The following is a 22,170-nucleotide window of genomic DNA, read 5'->3' on the forward strand; positions in this document are numbered from 1 at the left end:
GAGCTGGAGAGAAGTACAGAATGGACTGAACTATGACAAAATGTAAATAAGGTGAACATGATGCAAAATTAAATGTTATTGATTTATATTCCCAGCAATGACACACACTGAAATATCTCGATGTACCTATTTTATCATTACCCCATTAAATGTAGATCTATTCACTCTAATGAAACTATGTATTTGAATATAGATGAATAAACTTTTATATCTTTAATTTATCTAGTGACTGATGCTTTGTGTCCCTTAATAATTCTTCTTCACATCTCCAGTTTTATCTTTACTTGAAGCTGTGTTTACATTCAGTAAAATATTAATTCTGTTTGTTTGGGGAATCTGATTGTTTCACTGGTAATTAAATGATTGCATTTTCAAGCAATTAGTCCAGTATTTACCAAATTGAGTACCAGACTGTCTCAAATGTTTCAGTTCTAGTTCTAGTTGTTATTTTAAATAATTCTTCAGATAAAGTAATGCCAAGAGTAATGAGGTTCATTTTTACAAAGCTGTAAAGTCATATAAATTTAACAATTTGTTTCGAATTTCACAAAAAAGAAATGAATAAACAGTAAAACGGTTGTATGACTTGTGAAGTGGAAATGTTACGTTTAAAACAAATACAGTGTTTGTCTCATGTTTCTCACTATTTGGCAAATCCAAATTTAAATGTATAAATAACCAGTGAATTATTTTTTGCAATCTCATTTGATGAAGTTATAAGAAACAGACGCCACCTGTGTGGGTCAAATGACACCATAAGTGTTTATCGCGCGTCTTCCCTCAGACTTGCTCCGGTCAGGGATTAACCTTAATGAGCTTCTGCAGTCTGTCACACTCGACATGTCTTGAGCACGAATGCAGACCTCACATATAGGGAACCGCCGCGGACTATGGACATAATTTGTTGCCTGCTGGTTATAGTTTTGTTGAGTACTGAGGCGAATGAAGTTTCTTCAAACTGTTTGCTCGGATGCAGCTGTGTAGAAGACCGCCATGGAAGGTAAGACCCGGTTTCAGGTTTCCAGGTTCAGTCTTATAAGGTCACGTATTTTTAACTTGTTTATGTGGGTCGGTGGGTGACGGTAAGTTAAAAAAAATATATAAAAATCAACCAGTTCCAATAAAACTATGATATGAATTATTCTCTTTTACCGTAGGTCACTTATTTGTATGGAGGAGAGCGTGTTTGGTTCCATACCAGAGAACCTTCCTCATGATATGACCAAAATACGCATAGAAAAATCTCACTTCACTGAAATACCCCGAGGGGCGTTTTCCAAAACTCCTGCCTTGGAAAACCTGTGGCTGAACTTCAATGATATCACAGTGATAAACTCAAAGGGCCTGGAGGGTTTGGGGAATCTGACCGAGCTCCGCTTACAAGGGAACAAGCTCCGTTCAGTACCATGGACAGCGTTCGAGGACACGCCGGCGCTCCAGATCCTGGACCTGAAGCACAACCAGCTGGACGTCCTGCCGGAGCACGCCTTAAAATTTTTGCCAGGTCTGACTTACTTAGACTTATCCTTCAATCGGCTTACGGTGATATCGAAGGAGGTCTTCCAAAACTGGCCTCTCTACCAAAAACTACAGAGCGCGGAGGAGCGGGATGCGACCGCGTTTGGGTCCAACGTGGTCCTGGCGCTCCACGACAACGCGTGGCTCTGCGACTGCCGCCTGAAGGGCTTCGTGGAGTTTATCAGGTCCCTCAGCCCCCCGATTATTCTGATGAACTCCTACTTGACCTGCTCAGGGCCGGACTTTAGAGCGGGGAAGTTCTTTCATGAGGTCGAGCTGCGGGCGTGCATGAAGCCCGCGGTCAGCGCGCCGTCCGCGAACGTCAGCCTGGCGCAGGGCGCGAACCTCACCCTGCTGTGCGTCGCCAAGGCCAGGCCAGACCCTGCAGTGTGGTGGACATATGGTCTGAAGATAATCAGAGGATTTCATGGTAAGAGTGCGATGTCCACGGCGTTTCATCCACACACCAGCTCAAAGCGACAAATTAGATACTTAAACACACATTTTAATCGCACAGCCTGTAACTCCTTCCATAAGACGACGAAGGATAAATGTGGATATTGGCCCAGCAGCGATATAATCACCACCAAACACCATCAGAGTTGATTAAGACTGTTGGAGATTACAGTGGACTGCTGTCTGCCTAATGTTGGGCCACTGTGTAATTAGGTAAACCTCTGCATCATTAGACTTAACTTTCAGAGGGGAGCTCTTGCTGCAGGTGACTTCTGACACAAACAACGGACTCACCTGTGCTATATCTGTTATTTACAGTCATCTTTTTAAAATTTTGGTTGAAACTGGAGGCATTTATGAAAAATGTCCAAGAGGAAAGTATCATAAGAGCAGGTTCAACACACTCTAGCAAAAACATTATTTATGACTTTAAGAAAAAATATATAGGCTCAGCTTTTTTTGTTCATGTTGTACATTCATTGTAAATGATTTGAGATCATACAAAATTAAAATAAAATGCATAGAGTGAAAGCAATGGAGTCACAGTCCACTCAGAGAAATTGAGACACAAATATGCCTCTACCAACTCTCAGGGCATGCATGCTTTTCTGCACACCAAGTAGAGGCTTATAAATGTTTTCCATATATAAGATATTATTCTTGAATCTCTTGGATCCACCTGCATTAAAAAGTATGATTCTTCTAAGTTACACCTTTTTGATTTAATCCGATGCGTTTTTTCTGATCTGAAACTGTCATTACTATTACTCTAGTTTCTCTCCATAACATTTATAATAAATTCAGTTCTATTGAAATCATGAATAATACAACCTCCACTTATTTCTTATCATCTTGTCTTTTCAGGTTAAAAAGTTAAAATAGAAAAAAAAATCCTAACCAAGACTATCCTGTCTGCCTCACGAAGTACTATCACACTTAACCATAGCTGTGATAAAAACAGTTGTAGCTCACATTTCTGGAGGTTTTTTATATGCTTATTGTCAGGGTGGAAGAAACTACTGGGACATAATGGCATAACTTGTTTTTATTTCAAGAAAACAACTTTCCTCCAAATGTCTTTTTTCAATTGAAATTTTTCCATCATGACTTGTATTTTTTTTTTAATGGCGTATCATTCATGTTCTTTCAGAATCCACAGAGAGGGTGGATGACGATACTCTCAGATCCCTGCTGGTCATCCCCTCCCTTCACGCTGCAGATCGCGGCATCTACACCTGCACTGCAGTCAATTTCATGGGAAACTCTTCCATCGACGTCCTTGTTGACGTCCACTCTGCAGACAGCTCCCAGTCGTCTCTCCTCCCCGCGCCTCCAGGCGCCGGCGATGAAAACGTCTACATTGACATCCGTATCGTCAAACAGACGGTACGAGGAATCTCCATTGAGTGGTTTGCAGCCCTGGAGCGTCCCTCTGAAACCTGGTTCACCATCCACTTTGGCCGTGCTGATGCCGATAAGAAAGAGACGATCTACATCGGCCCGGGGATTCACACCTACTCCATTTCTGATCTGATGCCCGCAACCAAATACGAGATCTGTGTCACCCTGAAGAACCAGGCGCCTCGTGCAGGCCAGTGCATCGTGTTCGTGACGGGCAGTGACATTACAGAGATGGAGCAGAGGGAGAAGCTCATTCACATCGTGGTGATCGTGCTAGCCATGGTGCTGGCGGTGCCTATCGGCATGTATGCCTGCACCACCGACACGAAGTTCGCCTGCCTGGAGGGCGTCCTGCAGTCCTGGAAGAACCGGCGGAGAGAAAACCGCTCACCAATGATTGAGCGGGAGAGGCAGGGCACCTTTGACAGCCTGCAGGCCGCCAGCGATGAGGGCCTGGTTAATAAAGACTCCAGTGAAGACAGGAAGGTGAGGAGGAGGTCAGATGACAGACTGCATAAGTTCAAAGCCGACCACAGCAGACCCACAGCTGAACTATATTAAACCACTCACTGAGAACTCGACAAGAGAAAACATCACAAAATACTGTACTCATAGAAAAGCATCTCACTGTATATCAAGTATTTTTGACAAACAACCAAATAGGCCTCACATTTCAACTTTGACATACCTGTACACAATATTCAGAGGAATCATTATATTATCTGCCTTGGTTTTAATTCTATCTCTTCCTCTGTTCTAGGCCGAGGAGGTTGTTGCAAAGATGTGAATGATGACCATGTTGTCCAGGGTGTAATTCAAGGATTTGCAGCAGTGTAGAGAAATCTGTGTGCTGAAGTTTGTGTCTGTGACAAGGAAGACATTTTTGTCTCATAACAATGAAAAGTGTAAATGTCTGTTACAATGAATTTGCTGCTCAGAATGAAGCCTTTATCACTGATTTCAATGGAAGACGACTCAGATGACCTTCTGATCCGGACTTATTTGTATTGGCGTTTTGTTGGTAGATTTCTATTTCTCTATAGTTAGTGAATATGCAGTAGCGCTATAAATGTATGAATTTATATATTCAGCTGATTCTTTACTGTTCCTCATCACACTGACAGTAACGGATAGGCTGTCATGTTTTCAAACATCAGTTGATTTGGAGCAATGATGTCCGATGTCCTAAAGGTAACAAAAGAAAAAAAAAACCCAAAACAAAACAAAAAACTAATCAAAACAGAACAGTGCACTTTGTCAAAAGCAAATGTTCATGTTGATTTTCTTGTGTGCTCATTATCAGATGTCTTTCTTCATTTATTTCTCAACTGAAACTGACAATGATTACATGAAAAAACAATATTAGTCCAGATATTGTGTTAGTTGATTGACTGAATGTGAGATACTGTACCACATCGTTCATTGGTTATATATAGATATGAAGTCTATGTTTAATAAAATTGTCCATTCATATGTGCTTTGCGATGTTTATGCACCTGTTTCCCATCATCTTACCTTATCTCAAATTATGCACAAGATAATACAATAAGTGAAAAAGACATTCATCTTGTTTTTCTTTTGTGTAGTTTGTTTGTTTACTAAGTAACATGCTCTTCAACTGTTTTAATAAATGGGATTCATTGATTAAATGGTGTGATTTTTGAGTGTCTAGTATTTTTTTTTTCAATATTGATTTATACATTTCAGACATTGGTAGAATAAAGAAAGAATTCAAGCTCATATTCTCACACTTGTGAACAGTGAGAGTAGAGTAGCTTTTGTTTGTTATACTCAAATTCTTTTCTACCACAGTCTGATAGGAGACTTAACAGTTACTCTGAGGAATGCACACAACAGTTTATCTTAAGCCATTCGGTCTGCGCTGGAGGAATTTTGTATTTGCACTGCAGACTGTATTCACCGATTCATCCGTCCTGAGTCCATCTGGCTGAAGGTAGTGTGCACTATCGACAAAATACACACAATGACATGGAAACGTTCATTCTTCTGCACTGCGGAAGGAATCTGGAGTAAAACAAGTCAAGTCCTTACAGGAAGACGGCCAAGCACAGAATCAAACCAGGGACATTGTTGCTGTGAGGTAAGAGGGCCAGCCACTATACCAATGTGCAGCACGGAGACTGTATTATCAAAACTGTGGTGCAGCACAAAAGAGGAAATGTTATTTTTTACACAGAATGAAGTCTTTGGATTAAAGTACAGACTTTAAAAGTAAAAACCGTTCATAAAAAACTGTCTGATCAGCTCAAGGCTGAACTGTGCAGCTCAGACAGAATCTCATGGGGACTGAGGACTGCAAATACTTTGTTTCCCTTTCTTTGGTAAGGGACTGAATTCACCACTGGACATCAGGAGTTTCTATAAATTGTACATGCTTGTTGACGAATATCTAATCCTCACTGTATCACTGTACATGTACGTCACAGTTCCCCACCACTTCTGCGAAGCCAGCAGACAGCACACGTCACACATGATCTGCCCTGACCGGCCCACACAGATGGCACATCGGATATGCCTCGGCCAATGGCATTGTTCACTTGACATAATACCCAAACACTGGCATCCTCTGAAATACCCGCTCTGGCCGTCACTTGGTGATCAGATCACAACCCCCACAACCTTCATCTCCATGTGCTGTCTGTTGTGACGCAAACAGATCTGTTCATCTCTGCTGGGGCCGGCTCGCATGAGGGTTTTAAACGACTGGCTGAGATTGGCAGCTCTCTCTCTCTCTTTTTTCCTTTTTTTTTCTGGGCCACAGATACATCTGTTTCTTGCTTGTTCAGATGTGTTTATATGATTTGCAGAAGGAGGGGATTGATGTTGCCTTTTGTTGTAATCCTTATCCACTGCATGTCACAAGACAATGTGAGCTCTGTAAACACAGATTCAGCCGCTGCAGCACACGGCACATTCTGTTTTTCCTTAGAGGTGTGACTGCTCCATTAGCTGCAGCCATGAGCGCCGATGTTTGAAGACAGTCATCCTCACATGTTGGTTTGCACAGTTTATGTTAATAAAGATGAATGTGTTAATTACCTTTTACTGAGCTGAACAGCCACGGTGGCTTTACGGCCTTGCATGCCTTCTTTCGTCCCAGAGCATCTATGCTCTTTGCAACTTTCGACTCTGTAATCCTCTATCAAACAGCCCAGTAATCCTGGCGGCCTGTACATGTCATAATGCATGATCACTTGGGCTCCTCCTCATATTCCCTCATTTCACTCCAAGCATCAAAAACCAAATAAAATGAGAAAATTTGGCATTTTGCTTATTCAAGAATCTTTTCGCTCGTCTTTTACCTGATGAACAAAGCATGACAGGTTTGCAGACATGTGCATGTGACGTGTTTTATCTGATGTGCGTCATCATACTGATGTGAACATGTGCCAGATGAGGCTGCAGAAAGTTGAGCACCAGTCACACACATCTTGTCAGTCCAAACTAGATCAGGGCAGATGGACTTTTGGTTTCCAGCCAACGATGCAATATTGTGCAAAGATGAACAAGTTGGTCTTTGGATTACAGACGGTAATCTGCAAATTTTGTGTTTTATGTAACTTTGAAATAGTGTGCATGTTTGGCTGAGGTCTCCACAAATACCCAGCGGGTGATTTAGTGTAACTTAATAATTAGTGGTGCTGACATTGACGTTAGAGTCAAGGAGAGCAAAAGGGCTTGTATCAGGATAATACATCATATATATTTGCTCAGCATCTGGTTCTATCAAAACAACATATGTAACATTGTTGTGTAAGGCTCTGCACACATAATTTAGCCCTAATATTAAGCATATTCCTATTGTGACTCCTAAATGTAATATTATAGATAACATAATTGCAATGTATCACCAATAATCATCTGCAAAGTTAGACTTTGTTGTTGAATTTCGTCTGGGAGCTCTGGTCCAAGCAGCTTCTTCTCTGTCTCCAGGAAGGGGCGGTAGAGCATCTGCAGGCCTGTTAAGAAGGATTTCAAGGGACAACAGATGGAAGCAACAGCATATGTCACATGACTCCACCTGCAGCCTGAAGAAAAGTCTTCTGAGTTTTGTATAAGATGTGCAACCAACTGAGAGCTCCAATTACATGTTCTGCTGAAGCACTTTTAATGGCTAAACTCCACCATAGCACTTCAGTGTGGTTGCAGAGCACTTTGGGACTTACCTGATATTTCAATTTATTCTATCAGGGAATCTTGGGAAGTCCGTCACCGAAAACCTCCTTGTACAATATAGTGGTTTTTTTTTCTTTTTTCATTTTTAATTTAAAACTCTGCCACTGCTTAAATTACAAACATTGAGCTTTTATTAGTAGCAAAATGAATACAGGTGTTCTGACAGCATCAGGTTTATGACAATGTGCAAACAAAAAAACACCTTTGCTGAAACAGACGTACTGCCACAGAAGAGACAACTCAAAAGTGTCCTTTTGAATTAAAGAAGAAAAAAAAAGGGGGAATTCCGCAAAACATGGTCCCAGACAGTATTTTACACCTGTACGGTAGGATTAAAGGTCTTCCAGCCATGAACACTTTGGTTCGTTTCCCTCACGCTGATCTCTTTAGTCAATCCAAGTGTCATGAAATCTCTTGTAAGGAGCTTGGTGGAATCCCAAATAAACAGTCCCGCTAGCTGAAAGCTGGCTGAGTTTTCCCTCCCAACAAGAGATCTGACTTTAAGTGTGTCACCATATCATGCAAAGAGTGGAACCTGCAACAACATGACACTGAAGGCTGAACATAAAGCAGATGCTTCGGTAGTGAACTGAAAACCTCAGGAAGGAAACAAGATGAGAGGATATTTTTTCAGGTACAAACAATATGAAGTCCTTATTCGCTTTTATGGTGTTTCAGTTTGCACAAGCACGCACACACATAAACACTGCAAGTGTCTGTGTTTATTTTTGACCTTGGAAACATTTGTGTCGTCCACAGTCCCATCTCAAGGTCTATTTATGGCTGCTCTGAAACTTTTATCATCTCACAGGATCAAATGGATCATATTTCTCAATACCTCACTTTTCTAAGTAAGAGCAGAGTTGTGTGGGAAGATGGATAAAAGAAGACAACAAAAAGTCAGTAAAAAAAAAAAAACACCAATTGGAGTTTGTGAGGAGATTTTTTTTTCTTGCCAATCATCGAGCAAAATCAGTTGTTCTGCATCCTCTTCTGCTCCAGCCTCATCTTGAGCTCTGAAACCAGAGCTTTATTCACCGTGTCCTGCCTTGTGATCACAGGCTTCTTCTTGGGTCTGGGCCCCACTGTTGCAGAGACGGTCGGTACGGCCCACTGCCGCTCTCTTGGGGTACACAGAGGCGGTGGGGGCGGCAGAGAAGGCGCACTTGGCGGCGGAGGTGGGGGCCATTGTCTCCTAATGTTACTGACATTGTTGTTATAGTTGACATTTTCCACCACTACCCCCGGCTCCCGCTCCTCTTCTTCCTCAACTCTGAATTTGGCTCCAGAGGTTTCTGGCTTCTTGAAGGGATTCTTAAGAGTCCAGGTGTTCTCCCTCCGAGGCCGTCTCCGGACACGGCGGTTCGGTAGGATCCGATTGGACTTTTTGTTGCGTAAGAATATCGCAGTGGAGATGACGACTGTGAGTGTGACCATGAGAGCAATGATACCAGCAAGCATGCCTAGGATTTGCAAAGGCTTGTTTCTACCCTGCAATAAAAATGGTCCCAAAGGCCCCCCTTTGAGTTGGGTCTGTAAAAGAGCACAAGGAGAATTCACATCCAGCTAAAATCACACTCTGTCACACAAAAATGAGCTGTCCTGTCGTACATGTTGAAACTATCATGTGAAATAAAAGCTATAATGTGTATATATGTGTATATTCTAAAGGATTACGGAGAATTACTGAGTGATAATATGTGATGGTATTGAGTTTAAATATGCTGTGGCATGCGCTGTGGACCTCTTGGCCAGGTCACCCTTATAAAAGAGATCTCGATCTCAATGGGTTTTCTTTTTCTGGTTAAATAAAAGTTAAATTAAGAAAAATATATAGATTTTGTCAAGACAAGATCAGAGAGGTTGACTGGGAGACCTGTAGCCGAGACCATGCAGCATATCAGAGAGAAACATTGGTTGCAATCCAGATGAATCCATATAAACTCTCGATAAATGTGTGGTCAGAATGTGGACTCAAAGCATGTGGAAGTGCTGAAAGGGTTTTTCTTTTTCAACATTGTGCTCCGTACTCTTTTACAGACACAGTCTAGCACTACAACAAAGTCCTTCAAAAATTTATAGCTTCAAATTCGCAGAATAAAAACGAGTGTACTGCTGTGCTGATGATCGCAAGGCAAGCTTTTGTTTATGGCACAGGCCTCTTTATAATCTTTCTGATCTTGCCCTGAGGTTGTACACGGGTTTTTTTCACAGAGTTCCAGTAAATAAGAGTTGAAATGAAGATAGTCAATGAAATGGCGAAGATGACAATGGTCAAACAAATCCCAAACACGGCCGCCGGACGCTTCCTTAGGCCCATGAAGTATGAGAAAAATCTGGATTTGATCTGAAAACATGACAATTGCATCTGTGTGAGATTCAGATTCTTGCACACATCATCACATTCAATTAGTCTGAGTTATTTATCAGTGCTGTGAAAACATGCTTGTCCCTGAGTTTGTCCCCAGTCTAGTAATTACTGAAAATGACTACATGAAAACATGTCGCAAAACATCTGCAAGAATAAGATGTGTTTTTCAATAAGAAGACAGACTCTGATTTGTCAAAGCTGTGCAGAAGGCAAAGCCAGAAAAGAAGAGACTATAGTGTTACATGATTCAATGTACCTAAAACTCAACTGTCGAACGTGTTTTGAACTTACAGCTTCGGTGATGTCGATCTTGATGACGGCGGTGGTGCTGAAGGACGGCTGGCCTCGGTCCCGGGCCTGCACCACCAAGGACCAGGTGCAGTCCCGGTGCTTGGTGATGTTCTGAATAATGGCCATGGACTTGATGTAGGACTTGAGCATAATCTCGCCGGTGTCAGCGTTGATCTCGAAGATGTTGTTGTCGGGCTCGGCTTTCATGATGGCGTACTGGATGACGTTGTTGGGCACTTCGGCATCGTCATCTACAGCCTGCGGGAAGGCGTTTGAGGAAAAAGATAAGGCTGTGTACAATATCTGGGTATATTTGATCTACAGGTCAAGACACTGATTACCTCTATTTTCACTGGCGCGCCGATCACCATGGTGGTCTCCAGGAAGTTGTCATTGAAAGAAGGTGGATGATCGTTCAGGTCCAACACCGTCACAAAGACTTCAGCAAGGCTGTACTTGCCCTCTGTGTCCTCCGCCTTAACGTAGAAGTTGTACTTGGAGCGCACCTCTGCATCCAGGCTGGCCCACGGCTGAGTGTAGATGATGCCTGATTCAGGCTGGATCAGAAACCTGCAAACCGTGACGTTCGGACTTGAAACCGACTCGTGAACTCGCTGCTTCACTCTTTTGATTGCCGACAGACTCAGAACACTTTGGTTGTGATCGCTGCGTCAGCTGAGGACTGTGTCGGGGACAGAAACTTCATGACCACTGCGATGGTTGGATGGATATTTTGGCAATAAGGTGTTTTTTCACTCAGTGTTGAGATTTGTTTTTTGCGAGAAAATATTAAGTCATAGAAGTAGCTAATTAGGTGGCATAAACAAACCAAACCAAATCAAGACCTGCAGAGAGGATTAGGTAGGATACAGAGAGAAGAAAGTCTTTGTCTGTTAAAACAACAAGCTTTGCTTCAGGCCCATTATTTTGTTATTCTTCAGATTCCTGACTGAGTCCTAATCGTATGAAAGCCTTTATTTTTTTGTGCGTGCTCAAAGAAGCATGAAGCCAAACCCAGAAGCCAGAGAGCTGAGAGGGTGAGAATAAACTAGAACGGTATTTTCAAAAGTTCAAAATTCAATCAACCATGAGTCCTGAAAATTATTTTCTTGCTGGTTTGTAATGGTAGTTACAATCTTGCAAACAGCGGATATGGCAGTGACTTCTGAGGGTTTTGTCTGCACAAACACAAACAAGTACAATCAGGCCTATTTCTGTAATTTTAATCTTATTCAAAACAACAGTATTTGGAATGTGATAATTAAAGTCTAAAACTACCGATATTAATTACTTTAAAACATTTTATTGTTTCAGTATTTCAGGGTTTGTGTGCATGCTATATATTTATTTTCACAAATTCCATTTTACAAGAGAATGTTTCTTTTCATGGGAGAAGCATATCTTGTGGTAAGAAATCAAGGAACACAAAATGTTCACAGGTTTTGAAGCCTCCGCAGCGGTTAAATACACTTCTCCACTAAATTCTCAATTCCTGAGGCATGTTTATGCATAGTTCATGTGTGCTGATGTTCCTTTAACATAATCCCTGAACTTCACAGCATGAATCTGGCTTTAACTGGTCGTTTCAAAGAGCTTTTCAGGGCTACAATGAAACAACTCAGCTTCTTTTCCTGAAAACAAATTAGTGAGCGTAGTGAGCGACTGTGGAGTGTGACGGTCTTACTCACTGACTTGTCCAGTTTTCCTACAGTGACTTTGTACCAGTGTAGGACTGTCAGAGACAAATAGCAGTCTATTTTCTCCACAAATCCTATTAGAGGCTTTAAACAGACCAAAGGCGAGGAAGCAGAGATCATGACTTTGTGGTCCTGTGTCTGCCGCCCTAAAGTATTGAACAACATTTTGCTTTTGTTTCTGAAATGGTTTGAACTGGAAAATACAGCCACGAAGATATGAGACCGGTTTTGTGCTAGCATCCAAATTTTGGGAAATAATCTGAGGTGACACAGTTTCAAAATGGTTTCAAATAGAAAAAAAAAATGCACTAAGCCAAAATGCTCTAAATGCTCTCTCCTCTGCTTATTTTGGAAATCCTTCTCCTCGATGCCATGTGACGTCCCGTATATCCTCTAATTCATTGCTACAGAGCACAAAATCTGGACTGCAAGATCCAAAAATACTTTCCACCTACATTTGATCAAATGAAGTAAAGGGTTACTGGAAGTCCTGAGAGATTAAACGCATCCCTACTGACACACACCTGTCCTTTTGTATGACGACACTAAACAACAAGTCTTTAAAAACCAAGCCTCCAGACAGTGGAACAGTTTCCAGAAGCAAGAGGTGATTTTCAGGGCTCCAGTCTGGAGGTGCCAGCTGCAGATACCCTGTGCGTTCTCATTAAGTGAGAACAGAGCCCCAGACTTTTTTCTTGGAGCTTGGGTTTCTAGTAGGAAAACTAATAAAACCTGAGTTGTAGAAAAAACAACAGCAAATCCTCTGGACTTCGGTACTTCAATAGAAGCAATAAAGGAGAGAAAGCTCCGGCATTAAAAACATTTCTTTAAACTTTTCCCCTTATATATATATGTGTGTGTGTGTGTGTGTGTGTGTGTGTGTGTGTGTTCTTGTATTTCTATCCTTGTCGGGGCCAAATGTCCCCACAAGGATAGCAAAACGTGAAACGACGTGCCTTGTGGGGACCTTTTTCCGGTCCTAAGTAGGAGAAACAGTGTTTTCTTGACCATGTTGTTGTTACTGAAAAAAGTAAAAGTGCAAAAACATTTCTTTAGGGTTAGGCTTTGTTGTGGTGTGGGTTAGGGTTAGGGTAAGGGTCAGGGTTAGGGGCTAGACATGAATGGGAGTCAATGGACGGTCCCCACAAGGATAGAAATACAAGACTGTGTGTGTGTGTGTGTGTGTGTGTGTGTGTGTGTGTGTGGGCGTGTGTGCGTGTGTGTATCATGCTATGGCCTGTTGCTTAAATTTACTTGGACATATATTAATTAAAATTTTCAGACATATCTGTCTTTATATGTTTATAATTCTTTATATTTGAGGTCTGGATGCACATTCCTTTTAATGCCTTGAGCTGTTTCTCTCCATAGATAGCAAACTTTGCACAAAAATTGATTATACACAGAAGGTCACACCGAGTTTGAACAAGTATGGGTTTGTTGGCATATGCGACGATGTAAATAAATCTTAATAAGAATTTAATTTGATGTGCAAAGTAAAGATCTTATGATCATTAAATACTATTGTGATGGCAAGATAACATTATTTGAGCAGGCGTATTTTGATTTCAGTATGTATGAAGGTCTATCGTATTTGGTTTTAATTATACATTTGCTTGTCAGAGATTTATCCATTAAATTTCAGAAGTAAACAGTCTTCAAAGGAAATGTTTTAAGAGTCGCTCTTGTAAAATTGAGCCATTGTTTTGTACTCACAGGTCAGCCCCTGATCCGTAGACAGAGTATTTGACATCGCCCCAGGATCCCGAGTCGGGGTCAGTTGCCTGCAGACACACCAAAACAGCAGATTATAGAGAAAATAAAATGTGGTGTTCGGTTGTGGCTCTTGTATAAGACAGATAAACTCAACACAATTTCCAGATTATTATGCAAGTTGCTACTTTCAAATGTTGTACAAATCCAGCCGTGCAGTGCCATCACTTTGGGTTCAAGTCAGGCTCGCAGCCGGCTTTCTGCTGTTTTGTTTCCTTTCCAAACCACAACATATTGACTGGATATGCCTGTATCCTTTTCCAAAATGAAAGGGCACAGACATGGATGGTCTGCCAGTGGGCCAGCAGACGCACTGAATCAACGCTGGAGCGGCGCAGGATGTTACTGGGGTCAGCTGTAAAAACACAGATCTTTGATATCACAGGAACATTATCATGAGCAACAGCTAATCTTTCTCTGTGGCGCTGCTGGGCTGCCTGTTCACTGTCTCTGCGTGCCCAAGGTCACTTGTTGACTATTCTTTTATCTGATTGAAATTGCCTGGGATCAAAGCACCCAGCCTGCGTGGCGTTCATGAAAAGGCGGGATTTATTAGCGAGGCTGCCTGTCGCTTTGAGCTGATACGAGCTGACAAGGGCAAAGGATGACGGGGTCTGAAAATCAATCAATTTTTTTTTTTTTCACGCCTTTGAAAGTGTTCGTTTCACTTCACCACGTATTTTGGTGCTGCAGCCGCATGTGCTGCTGAGCGCCGACGGGGACGGGGGGAGAGTCTGTGAATCTGCTGTTACACAACAAAATGAAAGTGATAGCCATCTGGCAGCTTACCTCCCCAAGCTTTTATCTACATGTTTTCACATATTATCCCATCCCAACCCCCCCACTGTCCAAAAAGTCTACATTTAGGGAATTAGCGGCCCGACGGAGCATTTTGTTCAAATCAGCATTTCTCTTTAGTTCTGCGTGACGTACGTTAGAGATGGCGTGTATTTTTAGACGGGGATGGAAGCTCGCTCACCGTGACTGACACCACGTTGGAGCCGCCGGGGGAGTTCTCTGGAATTCTGGCGATGTAGTAATCAGAGGAGAACTTGGGAGCGTTGTCATTGGTGTCCAAGAGATGAATGACAATGTCTGCAGTGGCGCTGAATCTCTCCGGAGTATCAATTTCAACTGCAAGCAGCTGGAGAGGAGGAAGAACAGGAAAAAAGAGAGAAAAAAAAGCATGAAGTAGGGCTTCATTAAATAAACAGACACTGGTAATAAACTGCTACTATGCACTATTTTAAAAGTACACATAATTGAGTTTTCATCTCATCTAAAAATGTTGGAAAATTTACTTGAAGAGCAATTTTTGGCAGGGTCCAGTACGGACTTATGCGGGAGTAAATTACTGAATGTTTCCATATATCCCCTCTTGTGCTTTTGGCTTCTATATTTATGTGATGTTATCGTTACCTTGTACGTCAGAAACTGATGCTTCTCATAATCCATGGCAGCAGAGTCCTCAACCAGGATTGTGACTTGGGCCTCGTTGAGGACAGTCTGGGGGACGACCCGCAGCATTCGTCCTGGTCCGATCAGTCTCAGGTTAAACTTAGCGTTCGCACCCTGAAAAAGTAGACAAACACATCAGGAAACATTTGAGAGAGTAATGCTATATTTGTTCAAGCTCACTCACAGTAATCTGCATTTGATACCAAGCTGCCTTTAAAATGGAGAAACATCCTATAATCTGATATGTACTGTAGTCTGTTCAATCAAACAAAAAGCTTTGTGTCCTTTTATAGCAAGGTAAAGGGAAATCAATAGGATGGTATCAGTAGCTGCAATAAAATCCTCCCTGGAACATAATATGAATGGACAGAAATAGTCTGCATGATGTTGTAACAGTATTATAAGAGAAAATCAGCCGTTTGGACGTGAGTGATATAGCACAAGAAGCTGGAAACACTAAGACACCTGCATAATCTGACAAATAGCACAGTAAGGGAGTGCCGTTTAATTTGCACTTGTAATTTTTCAGATAAAAATGGCAGGGTGTGATACTGCCAGTGTGCAAGGCTGTTACTGCCCAGACAAGGGTCACGGGGAAACATCCCTGGAGGTCCTGGGGTCTCGTTCATGCCAATCGTAGCCGCTGTACAACAAATGTCAAAACACTGACGGCGCTCACTTGATCGGAGTCGTTGACTATGATCTGCAGTCCCCGGAGTATCTCCCCCTCCGGCGGATGCTCATACATGGTCAGCTCAAACACATTTTGAGGGCCGTTCACTCCATAGAAAGTCGGTGGATTATTATTCAGATCAACCACACGAATCACGACGATGGTCACTCCGTAGTCCATAAGGCGGCCTGCCGGACTGACCTCTGAGGCCTGCCAGCAGAGCGGAAAACTCACGTCATTCACCGTCTATGTTTACAATCATATTATCAGCGTCAAGATTACGGTCGCTGTGTTCATCCGTAACTTCCTATTGGACAGAATGAGTGAACATGAACTTACCTTGACTTGAATGTTGAATATTTCTCTCTTCAGAAAAATGGGTTGAGTCAGCAGAGAGATACAACCGCTTGTTTTATTGATGCTAAACACACCATCATCACCTGGTGAAACCAATAGCAGGGGCACAAACAATAACAACGTCACATTATTAAAATAAATCAGCAATGTTTCTTTTTTATATTGTTCTTTTCTGTGAATGAAAGGCTCACCATCAACAAATGAGTATCGGACTGGATTTGGGTTCCCCACATCACCATCTTTGGCAATAACAGTGATTATTTCAGATCCCTAAAGTGAAACAATGAAAAAGACGTCTTATTTTTAAAACAAAAGGCCGAAACCAACTAAAATATCATGAATATTGCACTTGAAACTGATGATATGTTGGCAAACAAACAATGCTTTAATGCATGTTAAAATCAAAAACATTCTTTTCAGTCAGTACTGAATGAAAACACATTCAAATGTTTCAATACTTCTGAAATACCTTTACCAAAAAGTAGCAATTGATGAGAATTGATAAGACTTATTGGTATACACAGGTATTCGCAACAAACCAGAGTCTATCCTATGCCACGTCTTCAATGCCACATCAAAATGTCATACTTTTAATTAATCCCATTTGGATGAAAGTCAGGCTGTGTAATCTCCCTGCGATGAGCTGCTCTGGTGACATTTGGTGATCGTGATAAAGCTGAAGGAGACGTCTGGGCCCGGCTGTGAAATGCCAGCAAGTAAAGCTTCATGGCGTGAAATAACTGTTTATTGGGTTTCTATTGTTCATCTTTAACACTGTAAAGGGCTCCGTAAAAATAACAATTCAGAGACATTTTAATCCAAGAGGAACACCTGGAGCACATTAGACAGGAATGTGTTTGACTGACTTGATGTTTTCATGCTTACCGGAACAGATATTTCATAAACGTAGCCGAAGTACGGCGTCCCGATGAAAGACGGCGGAGTGTCCTGTGCGTCGATCACGTTGACAGTCAGAGTAGCTGAGGAGGACAGAAACTGCTCCTTGCCATTGAAGTTACCGCCACCGTCCTGAAACACACGCAGGTTCAAGACTGAATCCTGGAAGTCATTTAGTGCATTGCACATATAAAATACCTTTGCGATGACGGTGATAAAGTGTGTCTTGGTTTTTTCATAGTCCAGCATCTCTCCAGATTTGATGCGTACGACACCGCTGTGTCTGTCAACCGTGAACAAACTGAAGTGTTGACTCTGTAACAGAGGAACAAAATCCTGATTTTATTTGGGGACAAGGTAACCCAACTACAAGCTGGCTGCTGAAACTCCTACACCGCTACTCAAGCATTCATATGTGAGTTGATGAAAAGTAGTCAGACGGTTGCACATAAACACTCAGTAGGCACGTGAACTAGGCCACATTATGTACATAGCCCATCTGGAATTAAAGAACCCATACGCAGGCAGGCAGAGCGGGCAGGTGGGAGCTGCTGTGTCCAGATGTGAGCCGCCTCACTCATCACTGCCACTTGCAGGCCAGCTGTTCTTTAGTCCTAATAGCCCAAAGTGCAAAGCGACGTTTCCAGCCACTCTCTGCCAAAGCAGCCGTTAAAGCCACCAATACCTGGCATAAATGTAATTGTAATTTAATCCCTCATCCTCATAACTGCGCCAGCTTATTCAGGCACATGTACAAATACACACAGGGGAATGGAAATAATGTGAAAACTTGAAAAAAAAAAAAAAAAAAAAAGAAGAAGAGCTTATTCATAATTTGTGTCATGAAGAAGACTGACAGTAGGATGAAATGTGAAGTATTCCTGACAGCGAAGCGGTACCTGGAGGTAATAAGTGACTGAGCCCCCGGAGCCTGTGTCTTTGTCGACGGCCTCCACTTTGTAAATGCTGCTTCCAGACTCCGTTGTCTGAAACAAGAGGCACAAGGTCATTCGTGTGAAACTTACCAGAGGAGTTACAACACGTCAACATTACTGTCACAGTACGTTACTATTTCACCTAATACCTTGTTTTGAAATTGGTGAATGATGACTGGATATAAACAATGTTTTGTGAATCTCATACACCCACATTATGCTCAAAGTAGAACATATCAGATGATGAGAATGTGAAATTTTCTATCATCTCATGGCAAAATCAACTCATTTTGGATTTGACAGCTGTCAAACATTTAGAAAAAAAGTTCGGACATTGGGAACAAAAGGAAGAGTAAGGAAGAGTATGTAGCAGTAAGAAAAGAAAACTGAACCAGGAAAAATATGAATCAAGTACTTTCCATTCTGAAGGTAAGAACTGTGAAACAATTGAACTATCCTCATCATCCTCAATATAAGAACTGTAAGAGGTCAGAGTTTCCATTATCAGCAGCGCATGTGTGGCACCATCAAGCCATTCAGAGAATCTGGAGAACTCTTTCTGAACAAGGAACCACCCATGTATGGAAAATGTAGTTTGTGTGAAGCTGAGTCACGTAAAGACGAAACTGTGAGCTGTAGTCAACCAGGGCACTGTCTCTGGGCTTAATTAAAATCAACTGATTCAAATTTGCAAACTGTTCAGTAATCTGACAGACAACAAAATGTTTCTGCTGTGTCCCGCTGAGGACTATAGAGAAGGCCCATTTAGCTTTGAACACACAGATCAAAATCCAGAGCATCTGATTTCACTGGATTCTATTAATATTGACAGACATGCATATGTACAGTATATGTACGCAAAGTTTCAAATCAACATGCATTTCCATCCTAACCATTTCTTCTTCAAGCTTTTCTTTCTTTGGGCAGCATCTTGCATCCATTATAACAGCATGGTGTTGTGCAGACGTTTCACCAATAGATAAAACTCAAACTCAATCAAAAAGGCTGAGGACTGTTGAACAGCTTGAGTCTGCATTGGTAGCCGTATAAGACAGTTACAAAAGAAGAGGTGTCACACGGAGAGCAGATGGCAAAACACCTCACAACTTTGAGAGGTTTTGCTTGCATCAAATTCAAAATGAACTCATATTCTTGAATTAATAAAGAATTTATCCAACTTTGAACACCGAATCAGATGCTGTGCTCTACTAGTGATAAGACATGGGTTCATCAGAATCAGACATGATCGTATCCTGTTTTCGTTGACAGTTAACACATTCTCTCAAGAAATTTTGGTCCTCGTGTAGCAAGAGTTTTATGCATTTTGTTTTAACTTACTTCAACCACATCGATGAATGCAGGCATGTTTCTGAATTCAGGCTTTTCATCATTTGCATCCATTACAAATATGGTGACTCTTTCTACAACCTGAAGAAAAAAAGAAAATTGCAGGACACATCAACAAAAACCATGCTAAAGATTAGATTTAATGTACGAATATATCAATGAATGATAAGGGATTACCTTGCTTTTACCGTCTGTGATGCTGACCAGAACATCAATAGAATCTTGTTTCTGAACAAAAACGACAAATAAGTGACTATGATGACATTAAAATCTGTGATAACTTTTTAGCTTTTAACTAAGTTTAATCTGCAATGAACAGATGAAGTAACAATAGCGTCATGGTAACTTTACCTCTCTGTCCAGCTTTTCTATTAATGTGATGTTTCCAGATTTGGGGTCAATCCTGAAGAACTCTTTGGAGCCGGGATCGAAGGAAAGACCGTACCTCACCTCCTGACCTTCAGGGTCTGTGCCATTGAGGCAATAGATCTGAGTGCCTGGAGAGAAACAGGAATTCACTCGTTACCTGACTTTTCCACGACAAAAACAACAACCATCCAACAGGAAGTCGAATGCTGAGGAAGCGGCCCGGACACAGTGAGCACTGGTTTCACGGGCCTCCTGACTGAAGCGAGGTGTGGAGGGACAGCTGCAGCACATTCACGGCCAGCAAACCGTTCCTCACTTCAACAGGTGGCAGCAGCAGATGAGCATGTTGTGAGCACATGCAACATCTGCTCATTCATCCAAGACAATTTACCGTCCGGGACTCTCCGAAACGGGCGCCCATGGCATGCACACACTCCACCGCTCTGCCGTAAGTTTTCTATTAGAAGTGGAGCTCACCGACAGCTGTGTCCTCGGACAGGCTGAAGAAGGCCAGGTTCCCGTTGCGGCTGTAGGGTCCATTGTCATAGAAATATGGGGCAAAGTCCGCTTGTGCTGAGGGGAACGATATAAATCCATCAGGAGGTGTTTAAATGTCAGGTTATTATGCAATTCATCAGAAAGTGTGACAATGTGACCCTATCTCCAAATAAACTGATGAGTTTTAACATATACTTCAATAATCACATTAAAGATTCAATCCAGGATTCAACATTCGATACAATAACACAGTGCATGCATTTGTGGGATGAGCAATAGAGCTGCATATGTGAGTTACACCAATGAAAAAAAAAAGCCAAAAATTTTTCTCTGCCAAGGCCGAACAGATTATTCTGCTGTTGACTCCTGTTTGAGCTTCTGGTGCACGTGAGCTGCCAGCAGTCCTGACCTCAACCCCATTGGACATTTGTGGGATCAGTCTGGGTGTGCGGCCCATGCCAGGGTAGCCATGTTTGCAGAGCAGCAGGAGGAACCAGGATCCTGTGACTGTGTGTGACTCATCCGCGTGCTGATGAGCCTTGTGTTTGGTCATTTCATTTGCTGTTCAATTGCCAATATGTTGTTTTCTTTTCAAACATCAATTGCTCATCCAAGCAAGAGCCAAAATCCAGCAGAATAAGTTATTTGGGAAAAGACGCCAGGGCGATATGTTTTAAGGATGCAATGCTAAATTCTCAGCTCTGCTGCTCATCCCACAGATGCATGTCCCTAATCAACAGACTTTCAAAGAGCAAAAGCTTTATCGAAAAAAAGGTTTAAACTAAGAAAGGATCTAATTAACACAAATTTCCTTATTTGTTCAGCCGGCATAAACTAGGCTGTGTCAACCGTGCTCATTCCTCCTCCTCCTCCTCCTCCCTCTAATAGTGTGACTGGGATTACACATGAGTTACGTCAACCTATGAAACCTTTTCCATACATAGGTCATAGATCTCTGTTGATTGGTTTGTACTTCCACAGTCATTTAAATACAGTTTTAGTGATGCTTGGAATTACATGAAATTTAATATAAAACTCGTGGATCAAACCAATCACATCAGTAGGGGTAAAACAGCAAAGCAATACAACTATTTATAAGCATGTAAAGCACAATGTGAACCAACAGTAAGCAAAATACAAATAAATCCAGAAAGATTAAAACAATAAATAAACCAAGAGAATCCTAAACGGGGCTGGATAGTATTGACAGTCTGTTCACAGCAGCATAAGTCAACTCTACACAACTGAAAGATGAGGGACACTTACCGAAGCAGGCATGTACAAACAGAAAAATCAGAGGCAAATGTAATATCTTTACATTCTTCATCCTAAAGAATGAAGTGGTGGAAGCGCACCATGAAGACGGCTCCGTGGACAGTCCTGCACATGAGAGGCAGCTCTTAAGGTGTTTGTGAGAGACTGGAAAAGGCTGAAGGCAGATGCTCACATGCTAATCCAATGAATCTTAAGGGTTCCTGCAGGGCCCCTGCAGGAAAACGGGGCTTCAACAGCCACCAATCAGGAGATGCCTTCACCTGCAAAAACAAGCACATGCATGCAACTGAGCAGATGAATGGCTGTATCAGGATTCTTCTGAATATTTTACAAAGAAAACGTTTGATCAAGCTTGTTTGCGTTACCATGCGCCATAATCTGATTAATATGTGTGGTGAATACATTTGGTTTTGTTTTATTGTTTTCTTTTGGTGAAGGAAAACAAACATGTCAGATGCCAAACTTGATGCAGTGATGCGGGTCAATAGTTCAGCCATGTCGGCTCTGCTCTCTCAGACCATCTGATGCATTGTAAAATATTGGAAGAAAAAAGTTCTTGATTTGCTCAATTAGTCAAATGATCACTAAATATAGAAGATTCAGATGAGAGCAGACAGTAATATGGTGTCTGAAATTATTCTCACAAAGGATGTAAAA

At 41.8% G+C, this 22,170-nt stretch overlaps 2 protein-coding genes across 3 annotated transcripts; one reads left to right on the plus strand and one right to left on the minus strand.

The window, feature by feature from the left end:
• The first annotated feature begins 890 nt into the window (after nucleotides 1-890).
• On the plus strand, nucleotides 891-3,936 carry lrit2 (leucine-rich repeat, immunoglobulin-like and transmembrane domains 2). Its single transcript, XM_030106090.1, has 3 exons — nucleotides 891-1,000; nucleotides 1,158-1,948; nucleotides 3,125-3,936. Exons 1-3 carry the CDS (start codon nucleotides 891-893, stop codon nucleotides 3,934-3,936), a joined length of 1,713 nt encoding a protein of 570 aa, XP_029961950.1.
• A 4,579-nt stretch (nucleotides 3,937-8,515) lies between these two features.
• Nucleotides 8,516-21,624, minus strand: cdhr1a (cadherin-related family member 1a). 2 transcript variants are annotated; one of them, XM_030106084.1, is made up of 17 exons: nucleotides 21,505-21,624; nucleotides 20,218-20,313; nucleotides 19,723-19,868; nucleotides 19,549-19,599; nucleotides 19,363-19,452; nucleotides 17,989-18,075; nucleotides 17,288-17,404; nucleotides 17,078-17,221; nucleotides 16,384-16,462; nucleotides 16,175-16,275; nucleotides 15,842-16,045; nucleotides 15,124-15,276; nucleotides 14,684-14,848; nucleotides 13,648-13,715; nucleotides 10,576-10,804; nucleotides 10,235-10,492; nucleotides 8,516-9,105 (listed from the first exon to the last, which is right to left on the minus strand). In XM_030106084.1, the coding sequence occupies exons 1-17, from the start codon at nucleotides 21,563-21,565 to the stop codon at nucleotides 8,545-8,547; spliced, it is 2,610 nt and encodes an 869-aa protein (XP_029961944.1). In that variant the 5' UTR covers nucleotides 21,566-21,624; the 3' UTR covers nucleotides 8,516-8,544. The 2 variants fall into 2 exon arrangements, with proteins under 2 accessions (XP_029961944.1, XP_029961945.1); XM_030106085.1 differs by lacking the exon at nucleotides 8,516-9,105 and adding an exon at nucleotides 9,596-9,919.
• Between the last annotated feature and the right edge of the window lie 546 nt (nucleotides 21,625-22,170).

Source organism: Salarias fasciatus, chromosome 13, assembly GCF_902148845.1.
Source record: "Salarias fasciatus chromosome 13, fSalaFa1.1, whole genome shotgun sequence".
Taxonomy (NCBI): Eukaryota; Metazoa; Chordata; class Actinopteri; order Blenniiformes; family Blenniidae; genus Salarias; species Salarias fasciatus.

Coding starts and splice junctions, on each gene's coding strand:
- lrit2 (XM_030106090.1), top strand. CDS start 891: ATGGACATAATTTGTTGCCTGCTGGTTATAGTTTTGTTGAGTACTGAG. Junction 1,001..1,157: donor GTAGAAGACCGCCATGGAAG/GTAAGACCCGGT, acceptor CTTTTACCGTAG/GTCACTTATTTGTATGGAGG. Junction 1,949..3,124: donor GATAATCAGAGGATTTCATG/GTAAGAGTGCGA, acceptor ATGTTCTTTCAG/AATCCACAGAGAGGGTGGAT.
- cdhr1a (XM_030106084.1), bottom strand. CDS start 21,565: ATGAAGAATGTAAAGATATTACATTTGCCTCTGATTTTTCTGTTTGTA. Junction 18,076..19,362: donor CATTCATCGATGTGGTTGAA/GTAAGTTAAAAC, acceptor CTCTTGTTTCAG/ACAACGGAGTCTGGAAGCAG. Junction 15,277..15,841: donor TAGTCAACGACTCCGATCAA/GTGAGCGCCGTC, acceptor CTACTTTTTCAG/GGTGCGAACGCTAAGTTTAA.